A 22,878-nucleotide genomic window follows, 5' to 3' on the forward strand; every position below is an offset into this window, starting at 1 on the left:
GGGATTTTCTCCAAGTGCTCCAGTTTCCTCCCACATTCCAAAGAATAGGTTAATTGACTTCTGTAAAATGTCCCTATGTGTGTAGGATAATAGTGTACTGGTGATCATTGGTTGGCACAGACACGGTGGGCTGAATGGCCTGTTTACACACTGTATCTCTAAACTAAACTAAACACTATCCAAAAGTTGTCATTCGGGCTGCAAAGCATTATACAAAGTCTGATGTCATCTGTGCAGGAAACCAGAGCCTGTGTGAATCGTGGCGTGACCATCTCGGGAATCTCTACAGCTGAGTCACGAATGCCAGAAATGTGAGAATGAGATCCTAAATGCAGTGGAAATCTCTCTCATTGTTTCTTATACTAACGATAAAGACGTGTAGGATTCCAATTGTGCTATCTTAATTCAACACGCTGAAGAAAAAAATTAGAATACAAACATCCCATTAACACCGTAGAACAGTGGACATTCTGAGATATCACAGAGTTCTTAAATTAATGGATTTTCTTACATTTTTTAAAAAGTGCTAGAGTAACTTAGCAGGTATCCCTGGAGGGCATGGAAAGATGACTTTTCAGATCGGGACCCAAAATATAATCTAGATTTTGAAGAAGGGTCCCAATCCAAAACATCGCCGATCCATATTCTCCAGAAATGCTGCCTGACCCGCTGAGTTTTGCCAGTTTTTTGTGGGTTTTTTTGGTAAACCAGCATCCACAGTTTCTTGGGCCTACATCTTCCTAAATCTGTAGAGAGTACCAATTTGTTAAATGGATGTACGTAGATTTTAAAGAGAGTTAAACAGCACAGGCAAGAGAAAATGGGAAGAGCATTATAGATAGACATATAGGATGTCGGACACAACATTGTTATTCAATTTTTATTGTTGTTCACTGCTAATCAGTTTTCTTAAACAAAAAGACTGTTGTATCTCTCAGAGTTTGCTAAAAATAACGTCCAGTTAATTAATTCTTTCTTGCTTCAACCTTGCCAGTGGGTGATCCTTCTCCTCTGCTATAATTAGATTTCTCAGATATGGGGTGGAGAAGGAGACACAATTCTTCTGGAAATTGTCAGATTCTTCAGGATCCCTAGAGTTTTAAATAATGATCTGTGCAGTGCATCCACTGTCGCACCTGCTGCATCTCATGCTGAAAAAATGTGTTTCTTTCGAGACCTTTCTTATTAAAATGAGCCAAGTAAAATAAATTAATCAAAAAGTGTCTGAAAAGGTAACCTTTATTTGTAAAACATATGGGATTGTGCGTGGGGCTTAAATAACGACATAAATTTAAAATAATCCTTAAACTTTGCAGAGTTCGTGATGTGAAATCAGATGTAGCCCATCATTGTGATGTTAATTTTCATGAAGAAATTTTTTAAAAAAAAATTAATTTGCAAGAGCAACATTTTAGTACCTAAATATAATTGAACTTCTTGGTGTCATTTTAATTGTCTATCCCACTTATGCTTTCAATAGTTCAATGCAAGTTTGAGAAGCACTGGCTTTATTCTGACTTGGATCTTTACAGTTATTATGACAAGACAGATTTTAACAATTTCAGATAAGCAGCCTTCTCAGTTTGCGTCAGTACTAATTTTAGAGATACAGTGTGGAAACAGGCCCTTTCGCCCTCCGAGTGCATGCCGACCAGCGATCAGCCATACACGAGAACTATCCAACACACTCGGGACAATTTACAGAAGCCAATTACCTACAGGTCATTGGGATGTGGGTGGAAACTGGAGCATCCAGAGAAAACCCATGCAGTCACAGGGAGAATGTACAAACTCCATATAGATAGCACCCATAGTCAGGGTCAAACCGGGTCTCTTGCGCTGTAAGGCAGCAATTCGACCGCTGTGCCACCTCAATCAGTATCAGTTTGCATCAGTACTAGTTAGTTTTGATAAAAAAGTCAACAATCTGCATCTCTAACTGTTATCCTCTCGCCACTTTATGCTGCTTTTCTGTTGGAAATGTTTTGCTTCTCTACTTTGCTTCTCATAATTCCAGCACAGATTTTCCCCTTTGTAAAATTCATGTGTTTCTCACTAGCAGTTACAATTAATAAGTCTTCACCATTATCATTCTGTCATTTAGTCTTTCCTCCTTTGCCGCAACTTCAAACATTCTTGATTTCTAACTTTTCCTAGTATTATAAAAAGTTATCAATCTCCCTATGTGAATGCTATCTGACCAGCTGAATATTCCCAACAATAACTAGTAACTTTGCAATTATCTCTATCGTGGTGTAGAAATATACTTCATTCACATTGTCATGTTTCACTTCCAAAACAGATGAAGGGTGTGGGGGTTGGTGATTCCAAGCTTGGAAGAATCTTGATTCAACAATATCCCCATTGTACTATTCGTGCAAGCCAGAACCCTTTTCAACCATAATCTATTCGCATGGGTCACCATGCATAGACCAGACTGCTTTGAAAACAGTGTCTGCCGGAGATGTGCCGACTGATGATGGTCTGTTACCAATTTGTGTAAAAGCAAACTGCGAAGAAACTGCTAATTGATTTTTCCAAATGCTCATGCATCCCCACAATGTATTGCGATCCAGCTCAATACAATTGACTTCTGAATATTTCTAAAAAATTGAGAAAACATTTAAGACAGGTGAAAGAAAACTTTCTTGCAACTTTAAAAGCAAATTTCACGACAAAATATCCACAATTACCAAAGCATTGTGGTGATCTTCAAATATGCAATATAATTAATTCAGAACCTGTTTCCATATTACAATGAGGTATGTAAATAGCTTTGAATCAGAAAAATATCTCAAAATCACCTCAGATTGCCTGGTCCCTGGCTCAGTATGTTTTTTTTTAATACATACCTGGTCCTTTTGATGAGTCTCAGTGCAATATTTCCATTGTTGAAAAACTTCACTGAGTTTATCAAGTCCACCATGATGAAAATGGAAGATCTTGTATTGACTTTCCCGACTAGCGATGACAAGTTGTCCACATGTGCATGCTTCATCACTGGGAAAAAAACATTGGAGATATAGAATATTATATTGTTTCCGTACCTCCCTCTATCAGATTTCCCTTCTGTTTTATTTATAGCCAATATATGTACATTAATTCCAAAAGAAACGAATGATTGTTCATAGCCATTAAGAATGGATTTAATGCCAAACTCCAAATGGGGAGACAATAAATAGTACTCCAGGCTTCACAGTTTATCAAAAGCAAGTTGTTGGAGTGAATTGACTTTGTGCATTATAAACATTTTTTTTCCAAGTGCTGTTCTGTGCTGGATAATTTAATATCATACTGGCAGAATACATTATTTCATATGGAGCAAAATTCTGCAATTATAGAAAAACAAACAAAATACAACAAGTTGGAAGCATACAGCATTTCAATGAACATCTGTGGAGAAAGTAGAACATGAACATTTGGGCTTGTAAACTTCCATCACCACGTTGACTACAGATGGCAACAGACCCATTGTTTGCAAGTATTACTGTCTTTTAAATGCACTATTTGGGCACCATAAGATTCAACATTATACTTCATAAATCTACAGAAGACATTTAAATATGGACTGATATAGATCAAATCAGCAATATTGTTATAATGACATGCATGAAGAAAAATCAGATAATTTCAAACAAATAATACAAAAAGTTGAAGTTGGGTTTGGAATGTTTGACAATTCTTTTTCAAAAAGAATACAAGTGGCTGAGCAAATGCTAAACTATTCAATAAACATTTTTACAGGCAAATGTTTTTGCAATCCATTAAAGTGCCATGTTATTCAGATACTTAAGAGGAAATCTCACCTCTCCTTTCATTATTTCTATTCAGATAGGCGACCACTGAAGTACCATCTACTAAGTGAATAGAGCAGTGAAAGTGTTTATTGATTGAGAAGCACACTGTGTAATCTTTACTTTCTTTATACCTTGATCGCAAAGAACCAAGTACACTAATGATGTACTTGAGGAAATGGATTTTGTACTCTAGAGTCAATTACAGAAGCAGTTGCAATCCAGAATTCTATTTAAAAATGGAAAGACATTTACATGCATCTTCCTACAATTTTCTGAGCATTTAAAAGTAAAATGTTAAAGGTATTTGCTGAGGCTATGAAATATCTGAACGTATTGTGCACTTCTTAGTTAAATATATCTTTGTTTATGAATAATGATCTTTTAGTTTCATAAACATACAGAGAAGCATTTTATAATTGTGCTGTGATTAAATCTCAGGAAATTACTTTCTTTGTAGCTTTTTAGTCCTCAAGATTCAAATGGTGACGACATCAAATGAATAATTCCATGTATTATTTTTAGTCAAGTGTTTGGTTGCCACTTATTCATTGTTTTAAAGTGACTACGGTTTTTAACACTCCTACAAAAGGCTGTATTTTAAATACACTCTTATTCCATTTTCCAAAATGGAGAGTGAAAGTGGTACCACTTCCAATCAAAACGAACCAAAAGTATGAATTTAACATGAAGCAGCAAACCTATATCATCTAATAATGCTGAAGCCGCAAGATGACTGGGACTCATGTAAATTCTTTGGGGAATTGAAGACTATTTTTAGCAGTCATGGTCAGAAAAGATAAAATAAACTATTTATTGATGTGGAAATACAGAACATGTTCATTTTAAAAACTGCAAAGAACATTCAGTGCTGAATGGCATTAATTCATAAAACAGCACGACAGTAATCCCACAGCACTGTGTTGTTATCAGAAGGCCACTTTCATATTCTTATCATCTTATGCATCAGCAGAAAGACAATTATAATTAGATGTTAATGCATTCTGGTGTCACAAGGGGTATGCAAAGTAAGCAAAACAAGAATAAAGGGAGAAAGCAATTTAAAAAAAAAACATCAATGCTTTCCTTCAAAGCCAGAGATGACATTTCCTTAGGCTGGCATTTAATACATCACAACTACTTAAAGTCAACCTTTTCCAAATCACCTATATAGGTAGTCAAATTCACATCGATATTAGATATATTTTTTAAAATATTGCAATCTCCATTTTCTGGGTTAAATAGCTTATTTAAATCCATCTAAAATGGTGAAATAATTACAAGAATTAATATTTCAATTATGCTAATTATTTTGAACCCAAAGACATTGAAAGATGTTATTGCAGATAAAACCAAAGCAATATAACCTGCATCCAATCAAATAAACTGTTGCAACTACAGATTGTCGGCGACTCACTCAAATTTGGGTGACACCCTTCATCCTGCCTCCTTAGTAATAATAGCTGCATCCTGTTGGCTCCTTTCCATAGACATTCCAAACTTGAAACTATTTGCTTTATAGTTCATACATTATGCACAAAAGTATCAACCTGTGTGCATATAATCCAATTTAACTTCATTCAAAGTGGTAACGATGAATTACTAAATAGCGCCTGCAAAACTTAACATTCAATGGCCAGCAACATCCATCATTTGTCAGCTTAACAAAATAAAGGTCAATACATGAAGATCAATACACGAACTTCGGTGGTTTGTCCAAGTCTTGAAAAGAGACCAGAAATTGAAACGTATATATTTATAATGGTAAAGCCCTTCGCAATGAGTCCTGGTTCTACTCATCTGTGATGAATTTATTAAAAAACACAGTCTCCAACTGCTTTTGATTATTTTTGTCTGCGTTTAATTGTTATTAGCTAAAAGAGGCTCAGTGAAGGTCAACTATCTATTCTTTCCAGAAAACATAGAAAATAGGATATTGAGAAATCTGGAATCAAAGTACGGTGCATCAGTCAGCAGTTTTAAAAAAAAGATCATTACTTAATTATTATTCATTTGCATCAAATGTTGCATTTTAGTGTCCAGGAAATAAAGACATTGCCAAATCCAAATTAAACAATGGTTAATTATATTATTATTATTCCTTCAAAAGTCTGTCCTAACTGTAAGGAAGTCTAAAGAGCTCAGTCACTGGATTTCTTATTTAACTAAGTCTGAAGAAGGGTTCTGACCCAAAATATGACCCATCATTTTACTCTTGAGATGCTGCCCGACCCGTTGAGTTACTCCAGCATTTTGTATATATCATCCAACTAATTCAATCTGGATTTAATCGTTGCAGATTAAACTATTAAACAAAAATTGTTCAGGTATTTAATAAACAATATTTTTTCTTTTCCTGATAATTTCCAAAACAAATTATATCATAGAAAAAAGAAATTCCATGTCTTTATTTGTCATCAAGAAAGCATCCACAAATATAAACCCTGATGAAAAATATCAATCCAGTCCAAAGTTAGAACTAAAAATCAACTGCCAGCATGAGTTCTGGATCAATTTAACATGAAGGAACAAGCATAACAATTCTCCCAGTACAACGATTTCAACAACTGAAGGATTAAGCAAGCAGCATTTATTAATGACATGATAACACATACATTACAATAGGTTTTAAAATGCAGGCTTTACCACACCTTCATGCAGCACAGGCAGTAGTATCTTCCTTATCAGTACTGCCAATTAAGCCCACTGAGCATGTTGGAATTATTCCAGGTAACAATCGAAAATGATTATAGAGAGAGCATCTTTTGCTTAAACTGTTTTGAGCTTCTCTTTATAGATGAAACATTCAAATGGGAGAAAAAAAGAAAGAAATAATAAATGGAGAAATCCCTTATATTAATGGGAGCTAGATTTCTAACCTGAAAAAAAGGCGCAGTGATCGCATTTGGCTCAAATCAACTCTAAAAACACCATAGAGTTGCTCAAGTGCCAACACCTTCTGCTGCTCTTCCCATTTTGTGCTATGCGGTTGTGTGCAATTCTCAGTAAACTGCAAAGTGTACTCTGCATCAGAAGAGTGGTCTGAGATGGTGCTCGCCAAATGAGCCATATGTTCTTCACACATCCCTCTGTATAATGAGGAAAAAGGGGAGAGAAAGTGATTATTAAAGCCCATTTTCTGAGGTAAAATTACAGTGTTTAGTTGGGAAACACAAACAGGCAAAACAGCAATAGTAAATTTACGATTAATGTTACCGAATTAGTCTATCCGAAGTCAGGATTTTAACTGTTAGTTAAATTTGCTATCAATAATCCATTCACGCCTATTTTAATTAAAGTTAATAATTTCAATAGCTATTTTTACCATGGTCACACATTATTAAAATATAAACTAAACTAGGAAAGTAAAATGACTATCATTGGAGATACTGGCTTGAATTATGTTATACTTCAACAATACAGGTGCAGAGTTAATAGATGATTAACACAGCTCCTTGGGTCAGGCAGATATATTAATTCATTTCCATCAGAGATGAGTGCAGCAGCTTCAGTAAGGTAAGTATATTCCCTTTACAGGTTATTACCAAGTCCCAGTTTAAAATAGATTTAAAAAATCAGTAAAACCAGTGGAACAAGCACTCAATAATATTTTCTTACCAAAAAACATGTTCAACCAGAAGACATAATCATTATTATGCCTTGTTATTAAAACAAAAAATTTACAAGTAAATTTAAAATCAGAGGTTACACTCAAAATTCACGCTCCAAACTCTAAAGCATTCCATGCAATGTATCATCCAGGATATACCAAATATGCAGTGAGTTTCAGCTCTTTTTCAAAACTTGGCTCTAATTATTTGTTTTCAAAATAGAACAACCTATAATTTGTACGATTAGCAAGCATATTGAAAGAAAGCAAATAAATTGCATTGGCATCTCACCATCAATGAAAATAGGGGATTCCCTTTGCAAATAAAAACCTCCAAAAGCTACATAAAAATAAGTGAAGTAAAAGATGTCAAAGATGATTGAAATGCATTTAAAAATTGCTGCTGGAATTGCCCACTGGTGGAAATCGTGTGTTAATTCCTTTACCTTGTCACTGATGAAAAGTACAGATTAGCAGTTATGTGCCTGCAGGTAAATCATGTACTTTTCTCATTTAACTGAATCTTTGAGCAATCGTAGGAGTTGAGCGTGTCATTTTTTATGCCGTTCCAAAAAGTTTAAATTTTCCTCTGAACTCAAGAACACTTAATCAGCAGAATTAGGCCATTCGGCCATGGCTAATCTATCTTTCCCTCTCAATTCTTCTGCCTTCTCCCCATCACCCCTGACCCATCCTAATCAAGAATCTATCTATCTCTGCCTTAAAATTATTTATTGACTTGGCCTCCAGAGCCTTCTGTGACAATGAATTCCACAAATTCACCATCCTCTGACTAAAGAAATTCCTCCTCATATACCATTCTGCTGCTGCTGATGGTCCATAGTACCTCACAGATGCAAAGTTTTGAGATGTCACATCTGCTGCTTAAATCGACCCTGGATGTAAAAGAAGTGATTCCTTGTTAGCGTGACTCACATGTATCCATGAAAACTAAATTTGGTAAATCAACGTACAATACATGGTGGATGACCCAAATTAGGTAAATCAACATACAATACATGGTGGATGACCCAATAAGCATAGGAGGCTGAGGGGTGAAATTATTGAGCACAAGATCACGAGGGTCATGGATAAAGGGAATTCTCAGTTTTTTTCCCCAGGGTGGAGGATTAGAAAACTAAAGGAAATAGACTTAAGGTGAGGTGAAAGTGATTTAAGATGGACCTAACAGGCACTTTTTCACTCAGTATCTGGAATAAACTGCCAGAGGAAACTATAGAAGCAATGCAGGTAAGACTTTTAGAAGACTTTTAATGTTATCCCACTTTTTAAGAAAGGAGAGAGAAAACGGGAAATTATAGACCAGTTAGTCTGACATCAGTGGTGGGGAAGATGCTGGAGTCAATTATAAAAGACGAAATTGCGGAGCATTTGGATAGTAGTAACAGGATTGTTCCGAGTCAGCATGGATTTACGAAGGGGAAATCATGCTTGACTAATCTTCTGGAATTCTTTGAGGATGTGACTAGGAAAATTGATAGAGGATTGTGGTGTACCTTGACTTTCAGAAAGCCTTTGACAAGGTTCCACATAGGAGATTAGTGGGCAAAATTAGAGCACATGGTATTGGAGGTAGGGTACTGACATGGATAGAAAATTGGTTGACAGACAGAAGGCAAAGAGTGGGGATAAATGGGTCCCTTTCAGAATGGCAGGCAGTGACTAGTGGGGTACCACAAGGCTCGGTGCTGGGACCGCAGCTATTTACAATATACATTAATGACTTGGATGAAGGGATTAAAAGTACCATTCGTAAATTTGCAGATGATACAAAGCTGGGTGGTAGTGTGAATTGTGAGGAAGATGCTATGAGGTTGCAGGGTGACTTGGACAGGTTGTGTGAGTGGGCGGATGCATGGCAGATGCAGTTTAATGTGGATAAGTGTGAAGTTAGGCACTTTGGTGGTAAAAATAGGAGGGCAGATTAGTATCTGAATGGTGTCAAGTTAGGAAAAGGGGACGTACAACGACATCTGGGTGTCCTAGTGCATCAGTCACTGAAAGGAAGCATGCAGGTACAGCAGGCAGTGAGCGTAGAAGGTTGAGGGGGGACTTGATAGAGGTTTTTAAAATTTTAAGAGGGACGGACAGAATTGACGTGGGTAGGCTTTTCCCTTTGAGAGTGGGGAAGATTCCAACAAGGGGACATAGCTTCAGAATTGAGGGACAAAAGTTTAGGGGTAACATGAGGGGTAACTTCTTTACTCAGAGGGTGGTGGCTGTATGGAATGGGCTTCTGGTGGAAGTGGTGGAGGCAGGCTCGATTTTATTATTTAAGAATAAATTGGATAGGTATATGGATTAGAGGGGATTAGAGGGTTATGGTCTGAGAGCAGGTAGATGAGACTAGGTCAGAGAGAGTGGTCGGCGTGGACTGGTAGGGCCGAACGGGCCTGTTTCCGTGCTGTAGTTGTTATATGGTTATATGGTTATATGGAAAGTGAGACCGCACCTGGAGTACTGTGTGCAGTTTTGGTCTCCAAATTTGAGGAAGGATATTCTTGCTATTGAGAGCGTTCAGCGTAGGTTTACTAGGTTAATTCCCGGAATGGCGGGACTGTCGTATGTTGAAAGACTGGAGCGACTGGGCTTGTATACACTGGAATTTAGAAGGATGAGAGGGGATCTTATTGAAACATATAAGATTAATAATGGGTTGGACACGTTAGAGGCAAGAAGCATGTTCTCAATGTTGGGGGTGTCCAGAACCAGGGGTCACAGTTTAAGAATAAGGGGTAGGCCATTTAGAACAGAGATGAGGAAAAACTTTTTCAGTCAGAGAGTTGTAAATCTGTGGAACTCTCTGCCTCAGAAGGCAGTGGAGGCCAATTCTCTGAATGCATTCAGGAGAGAGCTAGATAGAGCTCTTAAGGATAGCGGAGTCAGGGAGTATGGGGAGAAGGCAGGAACAGAGTACTGATTGAGAATGATCAGCCATGATCACATTGAATGGTGGTGCTGGCTCGAAGGGCCGAATGGCTTACTCCTGCACCTATTGTCTATTGTCTAAGACATTTGGACATATATGTAGATAAGAAGGGTGTAGAGGGCAATGGGCTAAATGCAGGCAAATGTCAATTTGGTCGACAGGAACAAGGTGGGCCAAATGGTCCATTTCTATGCTAATAGCTCTAAAACTATCCTGCAATCTTATATCTATGATCATCGACTTACGGCCCTTCCTTCACTTCAGAATTTAATCACCACTTCACTGGCAGCCACACAAATTGTTGTTTGTACAACAGTAATTTTCATTGCTGCTCAAATGTTAAAATTTCTCATTTTTTGATTATTCTCACACCAAACTTTCACTGCACAAAGATCTCTAATTATATATTTTACCCTATTTCTTAAGAAACACCTTCGGTTATCTGTTCTGTCAGCCAATCATGGTTTTGGTACCATCTAGTAGACTAATTCTACAATAAAATCAAACAGTCAGAATATTAAACATTTTATATAGCTTGTTTCTTCGGGATCACTATGCAAGTGATCACACAAAGCCTTAATTAGTAGAATATGATTTATTTGACAATAAGTCCTCAAATGTCCACTCCTCTCAAATCCCGTCTCTCACTTTCCTCCCGTGTGTATGTTCAGAAAAGGAGCCCATATGCAATCATATTCTGAACACAATATTTGTAATTTCTGTACTTTGTGGTTGATGATAATCCTAATTCGTTAATGCAATACAAATAATTAAGAGTTCAATTTAGTTTTGTTTTGGATTCTCACCCATTTTAACCGTTCTTTAGTGTCATAAACTACTTGGAGGCAATATCACCAATAGGAAACTCAAGAAAATGACAGATATTGATTTTCAAAATTCAAACTACAACTCTGTTCCCAACTGTTGCATAATATCAGTCCCAGACTTTATCAAACACGTGGCAGTAAGGTAATCATTCGAAAGATGGCATCAGTCTTATGTGACCTTTTCACTCAGTAACAACAAAACACACTCACATAGCTTCATACGGCAAAATATCACAAAGTTTGTTGCAAGATCATTGCAAGGAAAATTTGGCATTATGCCAACTTTAGAATTTAACATTTAATTTAAAAACCTATTTTGAGCGGAGCAATTAAAAAAGGCGTGCAAGCTCTTTTTAGGATCAAATAGATTGCTCAAAGCTACGTATAATCCAGTTTTATCTTGAGCCAGCAACACATATCGGAATTGGGAAATGGAATAAGTGGTGGTTTGCAAAAACATCAACTTCAGTTCTCACAATGTTTAACTTGGGGACATTTTAAGAACACAAGAAATAGCCCCACTTGGTGAGTTTATTTAAGACAAAGATCAATAGATTTTAGATGTGTAGGAATTCAAGGGAAATGGTGCCGAGATAAATGAACAATCATGATTCTAGCCAATGGCGGAGCAAACTGAAGTGGCTAAACAGCCTACTGCTTTTATTTCTTATGCTCTGAAAGTAGAAGTTGACCATACGTTCTCTCAGGCCTTCTCTGGTATCTAATAGTTCAATGGTGCTTTATTTGTCACATGTGCAAATACCCAGTGAAATTCATTTTGCATATATACACATGCAGGCACCGCCATGTTTTGGTAGCATTTCCAGCTGATATCATAGATGATCCTACCTACTTTGCTGTCCAATTTCCATTTCCTCACATTCCTGTAATATGTTCATTTCCTCTGAAACCCTCAACATCCCCATGTTTTATGATATCCTTAAATAATCTCTTCCAAGCCAAAAAAATGGGGGGGGAAATGAGTATCACTGGACTGCAGCAATAAAGGGACTGAAAGGTTTAGTCGAGAAGAGCTGAGATTTTCAGCAAACATGTGGAATTTGAAACTATCATAGAGGAACAGCAGGGAGATGAGAAATGGGAAGCAGCCAAAAGGACAGCTGGTTTTCAGCAAAATGTTTGCAGGCAGAAGCAAGGATGTGAGCAACCATGATCCCTCTGCATGCAAACAATTTCCTGTTTTCCCAAGCTTGCAACTCCTCCTTAATCTCTGGGTAAAGCTACATTTGAAATATCAGATAAGGTCTTTCAGAAGCAAGTTATTTTATGCAACCCTTTTTACATATTGTTTATGATGTTGTGCCCTGCTTCATCCAACAGATGGACTAACTAGCATTGTGCTTAATTTTTTTGGCAACAATAATTATGTCTTTGAAATTATATTTTGTTACAAAATGTTAAATAAAGTATTTAAAACTGTTTCAATAATATCACGGATATTTCTGGTGACAGTACCTGCTTCCTGCATCAAGAAACACAGATCTGCTACTTTCTGCCATTGGGTCACCAATCGGGGAGAGACATAATGGAGAGAAAGAATCAGAATCCGATCCAACCATGCTATCTCTGCTGACATCATCGGCGGTTAGATCACTCGTTGCCTCTTGTTGTCCTTCATCTCGCTTATTATTAACTTCGTCCTGATATTCTGTTGGAACGTCCAGACCTTTGCGGTCATCTGGGCAGATTAACGATGAATCTAATGATGAAGCAATTTCTGAAGCATTTTCTGAATCGCTGGGAGTTTGCTGCAATGTTCCACGGGAGATATGCAAACTGAGGGAATGCTGAGATGCGTTCTGTTGCACCTCTGGTGAGACAACGTACATGGAATTGGTCAAACTCCGTGATACGGTTATTATCTCATCATCCTCTGGTGAAGTCAAAACTTGTTTATGTGCTGTGCTGTTTGGATGTTGTTGCACCACAGCAGATTGTGCATGCCGGGATCTCCTACGATGTATTTTTCGTACTGGAGAACTTTCTGGAGTGATATACCTTAAAGCTTCCTCATCTTGTCGTTGAATACGGGTGTTTGGGATCCAGGTGATAATAAGAGTAGTTCCCAGTGATTCATCTTTTTCCAAATGTATGCATAAGTAACCTGGATGTGAAGATGGAAAAAGGGGAAAGAAAAGCCAAGGAAATTATTTTAAGTGAAAAACAAAATGCAAAGACATGAATTATTAATCTGCAATCAAACCTTCCCATATGTACTGATTACAAACTTACTTTGTTCAGCATTTGGCTTGACAAGTGAGGGAAGATGAAGTCATATGCAATCTTTAAGATTAACATCCTCATCTCAGAAGTGAAATAAAACATAATATGGTGTTCTCTACAATTTATGATCTTTTTGCATTTCCTCTCTTAATACAAAAGAATTAACATTTTTTTGCAATACAGAACCGGGACATACCATTGGTTATTTTCTAGAAAAGCCTCTTTCCACAATTTTTCATTTTAGATTACCAGCTAATCATCTATTCCAACCATTGTTATATACTTAATTAGCTTCTCCTTAAAATTATTCAACTGCGGCGCTACAGCAGTAAAGTTGCTGCTTTATAGTGCCAGAGACCCAAATTCGATCCTGACTATGGGTGCTGTCTGTACAGAGTTGGTATGTACATTCTCCTGTGACCACGTGGGTTTCCTCCTGGTGCTCTTATTTCATCACATTCTAAAGACGTACAGGTTTATAGGTTAATTGGCTTCTGTAATTTGCCCTTAGTGTGTAAGCTGCAAAACTGGGATAACATAGAACGGGTGACCTGGGTCAGCGTAGACTCAGTGGGCTAGAGAGTCCGTTTCCATGCTGGATCTCTAAACTAAACTCAACTGTTTCCTGTTAAAGTAAATTCATAAACCTGACCATTTTAAAGAAAGAGAAGCTAATCCCAAATTCCTCATTGCATACATTACTGACCATCTTATACTGATAGTTCTCAATTCTGCCCGCTCTCACAAGTAGATCTTCAAATCTACTATATTAACTTCTCCCACTGTTCTAATGACTATAACCACCCAAACCCTAGAATCATCCCTATAAACCCTGGTTGTACCCTCTCTAGCAACTCCACATTCTTCATCATAATATGGAGATATTCTAAAGTTTATATCAACGGAATAACATTATAGTCAAGGATGATGTTTTTGGTTTTAACTGATAAAAATTACAATAGAACCCTAAAGGCCTACTTTGAAAAATTATTATTACTCTTATTCTACTAATAATAACTCAATACTAACAAAAAATGGCAATCTTGCAGAATTTACATTGTGCTTTCAAAATGCTTGAAGTGGATTTTAAACTATACATATTGACTAAAAAAAACAAACAGTTGCTTGAAATCTGAAATAGAAACAGGATATTTTTTATTTACTGTCCGATCGCATCTAAAGACTATTGACCAATCTCATTTGTCTTTGGATAGATTGTAATATGACATGATGGTCATGAAAAAAAAAGTGGTGAGTATATGAAAGAAAATCAATACTTTGCCTCAGTTGTTCAGCCTGAAGGGCTTTGCTCCAGTGTTTGTGTCATTCAGCAGAAATTTTGTGAGGAGTCTCCAGAAATTAACAAAGCAGCTAATAATCTTAGGAAAAGGAAATTATCAAAACCTTGAGAGTGGCAGGAACACTTTCAGTGCTAAACCCAATTTCTGGCATATTGCAAAGCAGGCTCATTTTAACTCCAGTCCATATTTGAAAAAAGCTCCAGAAAAAAATGAAAAATATATACCACTGCTTTAAAAGCTGCAGAGTTAAGCCTTAAGCTGCAGAGTTAAGTGACCTTGGCCCTGAATTATCCTGAGTGGAGGGAGAGAAGTGTGGGAAAGAGTTCCACTGATAACAATATCCAAATAGAGAGTTACTAAAAAAAAAACAATGCGATGGTGTCCAAAGACGTACAGGTATGTAGGTTAATTGGCTGGGTAAATGTAAAAATTGTCCCTAGTGTGTGTAGGATAGTGTTAATGTACGGGGATCGCTGGGCGGCACGGACTTGGAGGGTCGAAAAGGCCTGTTTCCGGCTGTATATATATGATATGATAACATTCTACAAGATTCCTCCGTATAGTTTATTGACTCTTGAAAACAGCGAGTTTTTACCAATTCTGCCATGCAAAAGCCTCTATAAGAAAATGATTTGCTTTTGCATATTGTCTTTCATCACTTTTATCACATAAATAACTCATAAATGTGACCACACTGACAACAGAACAAGCATATTAAATCGAAAATTCTGTTTTTTTATAAGAAAAGTTTCAAAAGGATTTTCATTAGTCATTAGCTTTGCAAATACTTAAAAAAAGTATGTTTGAAGAAATGTCACAGTTGTAATGCAGGAATCAGGAGCCAACATGCACAAAATAAGCTAACTCCAGCAATAATATGATAAAGTATCAATAATCAGTTTTTGTTGAGTCGAGTATCAGAAAAATATTAGCCAAGATACCAAAGATAAATCTGCTATTCATCAAAATAGTCACATATTCCATTATGTCATTTAACCAAGAGTAGAAGGGGCTTTACTTTAATGTCTCAATTTTGAAATAGTACCTCCATCAATATAACACTTTTCCAGTGCTTCACACAATTATTTAGCTCAGAATTTTGTGCATAAATCGCCAGATCAGCTTCTGAACTCAAATTGAGCGTGCTGACAAAAGAACTATAACTGGCAGTTATTAATCATGAGACACTATATTAAATCTTATTTATACCAGAAGAAAGTCATGTTAGTGCATTTTATAAATTGATTATCTAGTGTCACTAGCTTGTTCGCAAGGAAATGTTTGTGATCTTACTTAAGAAGTAAGATCATACAACCTGATAAAATATGCAGAAAGTAGTTCATTATAATGTCTGGCCTGTACACAGAAGATGACAGTGACAATGTTAAATTTGAAGTTTATCCTCTTAAATCCATCTTGGGTTTATGTATCTCAATCCTTCAAAACTTCTACATCTTATTCCACTTTAATTTTTCTTCTTTGAAAGTACTTTATAAATTCAAATCCTCCGTACACTGATATATTCCTATCAGTTTAATAGTTCATAAACATGTCTGCATTCACAATAAAAGTGCATAAAATCCAAAATTAGATATTTAAAGAGAAGTCTCTAAAGGTTTTTCATTACTTTTTGTTTGCTTAGCAAGTAGCGGAATATTGTTTTTTTAAGTACACAGTGATCGGTCTACATTTAGCCAAGTGCACCTCAGTACCAGAATTCACTGCTGCAATATGCACTGTCCCACAATAACCTCATCATATTTATTGTAAGAACTTACTGGTATGAGTTTCTCCATAATATTTTCTGCAAGATAACAGAAATAATCAACATTTTAAATTATGCTTTGTTCATTAAACTGCTGGTGAAGCCAACTGGAATCCTGACAGTTCCTTTCTTTCAAACAGCCTTCCTCAGCAACTTTTCTCTGCCAAAATCCTGTTTCAAAGCAAGCCACCTATTACTTAATTCAAACAATCTTTCAAGGGACGGCAGCAGTAAAGGAACAATCGTCGTTTGTGTTCAAATATTATACACATAAGTTACATCCCTCCTTTAAAAATTAAAAGCGAAAATGAAACAAAACCTTCTAATAACAGTCTCTACATGCCGTACTTTGGTACAAGGTCCTTGAGATTCGTTGGGAGACAGACTGTCCTTTCTCAATTAATCCAACTGTGATTCTTACTGTTGAATGGATTGCTGTTGAACCATAGTGTTCTCACCCTCCACATCTACTGAAACCAAACTAAATACCTGGGTAGGAAAGAACTGCAGATGCTGGTTTAAACTGAAGATAGATTAAAAAATGCTGGAGTAACTCAGCGGGACTGGCAGCATCTTTGGATAGAAGGAATGGATGACGATTTGGGTCGAGACCTTTCTTCAGACTGAAGTCATGAGAGAGGGAGCTACAGAGATAAGGAAGTGTAAGGTGTGAAAACGAGACAAAGGGGATGGAGATCAATGAAACATGTAGAATAGATCATTGTTAGCTGGGAGAAGGCAACAACAAAACAAACAGAGATAAATGTAATCGGAGATATTCAGAATGGTCAGAGAACTGGGAAGTGGGAGGGATGGAGAGAGAAATGAAGGATTACTTGAAGTTAGAGGAGTTAATATTCATACTGCTGGGGTGTAAGCTGCTCAAGCAAAATATGAGGTGCTGTTTCTCCAATTTGTGTTGGGCCTCGCTCTGACAATGGAGGAAGCCGAGGACAGAAAGGTCAGTGTGAGAATGGGAGGGGGAGTTAAAGTGTTTAACAACCGGGAGATCAGGTAGGTGTAGGTGGACTGAGCGGAGATGTTCAGCGAAACGATCGCCAAGCCTGCGCTTGGTCTCGGCGATATATTGGAGTCCACACTTGGAATAGCGATACAGTAGATGGGGTTGGAGGAGGTGCAAGTGAACCTCTGCCTCACCCGAAAAAACTGCCGGGGTCCCTCACCTTCCACCCCATCAGCCGTCGCATACAGCGCATAATCCTCCGACATTTTTGCCACCTCTAACGTGATCCCACTACTAACCACATCTTCCCATCTCCACCCCTTTGCGCAGACACCTTTCCCTCCACACTGAATCAGCACAGCCTTCTATCACATTTGGTGCAGGCATCCTCTTCACTCTTTTCTCCAATTTTTCAAGGCAGAAATTTTTTGGTATCTGTCATAGTAGTGTGCCTATTGTCATTTCGCCCTGTGGCAATAGTCTTTCCCTCTTTTGCACGCCTGGTGCTAACTGCTTGGAATTACCTTCCAATAGTCCAAATAGTTAAAAAGATTAAAAAAACAATTGAAGTGAAAAGTACAGCTTGTGAACATTGCAGAATCTGAAGGTCAGGTAACACAAGGAAACAGTATACTGATAAATCCTGCCCCATAAATATTTCAATGTCAATTACATTCTGCTGATCAAGTCACCAAACCATTGAAAATCTCACTGCATAGTCTGCTCTGATCTTAGGCCCATTATCTCTGGTTTAGGTTTAGGCTTATTATCGTCACATGTACTAAGGTACAGTGAAAAGCTTTTTTTTACATGCTATCTGCACACAACTGATATACCATGCTTAGATGTAATGAGTACAAACTCAAGGACAATAGATAGAGCAAAGGGGAAGATACAGAGAGCAGAATTTCGTTCTCAGCATTGAAGCGCAAACACTTCAGGGATGCTTATCTGGAAAACTGACCTTTGAGCTTGCAACTAATCGCAAATGAATGAATGTTCTCTCACACTTCAGCCTCCCAGAATTAACTAACTAGAACTAAACACATTTTCCTCTTTGTGAAAAATCCCAACAACTCCATATGGGATAATGCGTACAAATCATTTTGTTTGTCTGATATTTTTTGAGAAATCTACATATGATCCACTTTCATTCCTGGCTAGTAGGCACTTTCTACTGCTCTACAGAGGCAACCATTCACAGCAAGATTGGGCAAATTGTTGTGTCTTATCATGCAATACCTTCGCATCTTTGAAAGAGTTAAATCATAATGAATGCCCAGTTCAGCTCTCACATCGAAATATGGTCTGAAAACAGGTTCAATCTCACATTGTGGCTCTTCCTTTCTGAATGATATGCTTCAGTTGCTACACTGTCTTTTTGTTCGACAGAATCCTCAATCTTTTGTATCAATAGTTAAGAGAATAGATCGCACCACATTGATTACCTCCATCTTAGAATCTTTAGCATCTCTTCAGCACCAGCTTACTTATGCACGTCAATTGCATGCATATGTATTCCTGGACAGTGCTGAAGCTTTTTGTTGTCCGTACACTCCTCACAAGTATTCGCCAGAATCTCTTTAGTGCTTCATGGAGGATGTGCTTTACGGAACAGTCTTATGGTTAATAGTTCTCCCAATTACCAACGCAAATTTTCTCCAGCCTGAAAATCACAACAATTAATTAATTCCTTCTTAAATTGCGCACAATGTGTCTGGCAGAGCTATGCTTGAATTTGCTATTGTCTAACTCTCCTATAAGATTGCTGCTCCAAAACCCTTTCTTAAGCAACTGCTTGGAAAGTCAGCTCCTTGTTATCAAGGCATTGCAACACAGGATGCAAAAGAGGATGTTGTGAGACAAAAAGACACAGTGCAGCAGCTGAAGTCTGTCGTTCAGAAATAAAGAGCTGCAGTGAGAGATTGAACCTGTTTTCAGACTATATTTACATGTGAGAGCTGATCTGGGCATTCATTATGATTTGCTTCCTTCAAAGCTGCGAAGGAATTACATAAGATATAATAATTTGTCATGCGTAGGTTTATACCCAAGATAGACACAAACTGCTGGCAATAACTCAGTGGGCCAGGCAGCATTTCTGGAGAAAAGGAATAGGTGATATTTTGAATCGGAACCCATAGTCTGAAGGGTTCCAATCCGAAACGTCAAGTATTCCTTTTCTCCCCAGTTGCTGCCTGACCCGCTGACAATAATTTGTCACTTCTGACTGTGAATGGTTGCCTCTGTATAGCAGTGGAAAGTATCTACTGGCCAGGAATGAATGAGGAGATTAAGGGTCACATGCAGATTTCTTGAAAAATTTCAGCAAAAGAAAATGATTCACGCTCATCATCCCAGACACAATTGTTGTGCCATATCTTTTTCACAAATTGGAAAATGTATTTAGTTATAGTTTGTTACCTCTTAAATTTCTGGGATGTTGATGTTTGAGAAAACATTCATTCATTGGTGATTAGTTGCAATCTCAAGGAACAGTTTTCCCAGAGAATTATCCTTGAAGTGTTGGTGTGCTTCAATGCTGAGAACTATATTCTGCACTCTGTGTCCATGGGCATCCATCCAACACATTACCACATTTTTCCAGGATGCGCACAAGGACAGATGCTGAAGTATGAGGAGCCGGAGAGCAAAGCTTTAGACTGCAAGTTGATATCGATTGGTCAATTGGGCAGAAAATTGTTTAATCAAATTTAATCCAGAGGTAATATATTTAGAGAGGCACAACAATGCAAAGGCATATGTATATAAATGGGGTAATACTGTGCGGTGCAGGGGAAGATACATTTGGGAATAGATGTGCATAGATCCTCAAAGGAAGATAAAAAGGATGGTTGAAAATACATCCTTTACCAACTGAGGCGAAGGACAAGGAGGTTAAGTTGGAAATGTATATTAAAAAAACTTCTTATGCCACAGCTTGAGTACTGGATATTGTTCTGGTCATCACCTCAAAGGACATGGTTGAACTAAAAAGGAGATTTACAAAATTCAGGACTGAAAAAATTGTAGCAGGAAAGACAATAAGCTAGGGTGTGTCCAATAGAATAAAGAATATAATTGAAATATACAAAACTGTGTGGGACTTAAAAAACAACAGATAGGACACATTCCCTTTAACAGGAGTCAAAAACTAATGTGCAAAGATTTAAAGTAATTGGTGGAATGAATGGAGTGGAGATGAGAGAAATTATGTTCACTCAGTGTGGTCTAGAATATACTGTCTGAAACAGTAGTAGATGCAGAAACGCTCCTGAGATTTAAACTGCACTTCGGTGTCCTTGAAATGCCACAACCAGTTCAGCTACTGGTCACACTGCTGGAAGGTGTGAGTAGTCTGGAGAGGTCTTTTTCAATCAGCATCAACATATTGGAGCAAATGGCCTCGTTTTGTGTAATGCAACCTCTTTGTTCGATACTTCGCTACAGTAGTGGACTCCATGACGCTGGTGAATCTGCTCCTCTGATCCTATGCCAAACAAACCTGGCATGGGAACTGTAATTCCATTTCTTTGAACAGGGATTTCTGGCCCTTGAAGGTCAGATGCGAAAAGTTAATTAGGTTTCAATTTTTTAATTTGTACTTTCAAACTATCTTATTTCTTATTGTTTCCAAATATCAGAGACATTTTAAAACTGTTTATAAAATGCCTCCCAAGTTTAACAGACGAGACTCTACTCCATCCCCCCTGACCTCCCCCTTTCAGACACCGAACGGTCCGTCCTCAGCAGAGCCTCATCTTTGTTCCCCTCCGCCCCCACATCAACGTGTTCCGGGTCCGCCATGATGTGGAGCTCTTCTTCCGTCGCCTCCGCCTCCGAGCCTTTTTCCGTGGGAAGGAGTCCTCACCTCCCAGTGATGACCCCTTCTCCCGTCTCCAGCGGCCCCCCTCCTCTTGGGCCCCCCCCGGTTGGCCAACTACCCTCACTAGAACTTTTCATCTCCAACTGCCGGCGTGACATTAACCGCCTCAAATTCTCCACTCCCCTGACTCACTCTAACCTCTCCCCTCCTGAACGTGCAGCCCTCCACTTACTCTGCAACAACCCTGACTTAGTCATCAAACCCACTGACAAGGGAGGTGCTGTGGTAGTTCGGCGTGCTGACCTCTACCGGACCCTAGGCCAGACGACAACTCTCAGACACTTCCTCCTACTTATCCTTGGACCATGACTCCACTGACGAACACCAGACCTTAATCATCAACACCATCACGGACCTCACCATTTCCGGCGCTCTACCCTCTAATGCCTCCAAACTTATCGTTCCCCAGCCCCGCATGGCCCGATTTTACCTCCTACCTAAAATCCATAAACAGAACTGTCCCGGCAGACCCATTGTTTCTGCCTGTTCATGTCCCACCGAACTTATTTCCACCTACCTCGACTCCATCCTATCCCCCCTGGTCAAATCCCTCCCCACCTACGTCCAAGACACCTCACATGCTCTCCGTCTCCTCGATAACTTCCGGTTTCTAGGCCCCCACTCCCTCATCTTTACCATGGATGACCAGTCACTCTACACTTCCATCCCCCACAAGGATGGTCTTGAAGCCCTCCGTTTCTTCCTCGACCGTAGAACCAGTCAATCCCCATCTACTAACACTCTCCTCCGCCTAGCAGAGCTGGTTCTTACCCCTAACAACTTCCCCTTTGACTCCTCCCACTTCCTCCAAACCAGAGACATAGCTATGGACACTTGCATGGGCCCTAGCTATGCCTGCCTCTTTGTCGGGTACGTCGAACAATCCCTGTTCCGGGCATACACTGGCCCCATCCCCGAACTCTACTTCCGTTACACCGACGACTGCATTGGTGCTGTCTCTTGTACCCATGCAGAACTCACTGACTTTATACACTTCACTACCAATTTCCATCCTGCTCTTAAATATACTTGGACTATCTCCGACATCTCCCTACCGTTTCTGGACCTCATCATCTCCATCACAGGAGACAGACTAGTGACTGACATCTACTATAAACCCACTGACTCGCACAGCTATCAGGACTACACTTCTTCCCACCGTGTCTCCTGCAAAAAGTCTATCCCCTACTCCCAATTCCTCCACCTACGCCGCATCTGCGACCGGAATGAGGTGTTTCACACTAGGGCATCAGAGATGTCCCCATTCTTCAGGAAACGGGGCTCCCCTCTTCCAATATAGATGAGGCTCTCACTAGGGCCTCTTCTATATCCCGCAGCTCAGCTCTTGCTCCCCCTCCCCCCATTTCTAACAAGGACAGAATCCCCCTCGTTCTCACCTTCCACCCCATCAGCCAGCGTATCCAACAAATCATCCTCCAACATTTCGGTCACCTCCAATGGGACCCCACTACTGGCCACATCTTCCCATCCCCTCTCTGCGTTCCGCAGAGACTGTTCCCTCCGTAACTCCCTGGTC

General features: G+C 38.7%; 1 protein-coding gene across 1 annotated transcript in view; it reads right to left on the bottom strand.

The window, feature by feature from the left end:
• The window catches only part of LOC144594748 (TBC1 domain family member 16-like), a 77,851-nt gene that overhangs the window by 20,181 nt on the left and 34,792 nt on the right, over nucleotides 1-22,878 (bottom strand). The window contains exons 4-6 of the mRNA XM_078401592.1: nucleotides 12,658-13,306; nucleotides 6,674-6,883; nucleotides 2,853-3,000 (exon numbers count right to left, since the gene is read on the bottom strand). Coding sequence (XP_078257718.1) covers nucleotides 2,853-3,000; nucleotides 6,674-6,883; nucleotides 12,658-13,306 — 1,007 coding nt within the window. The remainder of the gene's footprint in view (nucleotides 1-2,852; nucleotides 3,001-6,673; nucleotides 6,884-12,657; nucleotides 13,307-22,878) is intronic.

Source organism: Rhinoraja longicauda, chromosome 6 (genome assembly GCF_053455715.1).
Source record: "Rhinoraja longicauda isolate Sanriku21f chromosome 6, sRhiLon1.1, whole genome shotgun sequence".
Classification (NCBI taxonomy): domain Eukaryota; kingdom Metazoa; phylum Chordata; class Chondrichthyes; order Rajiformes; family Arhynchobatidae; genus Rhinoraja; species Rhinoraja longicauda.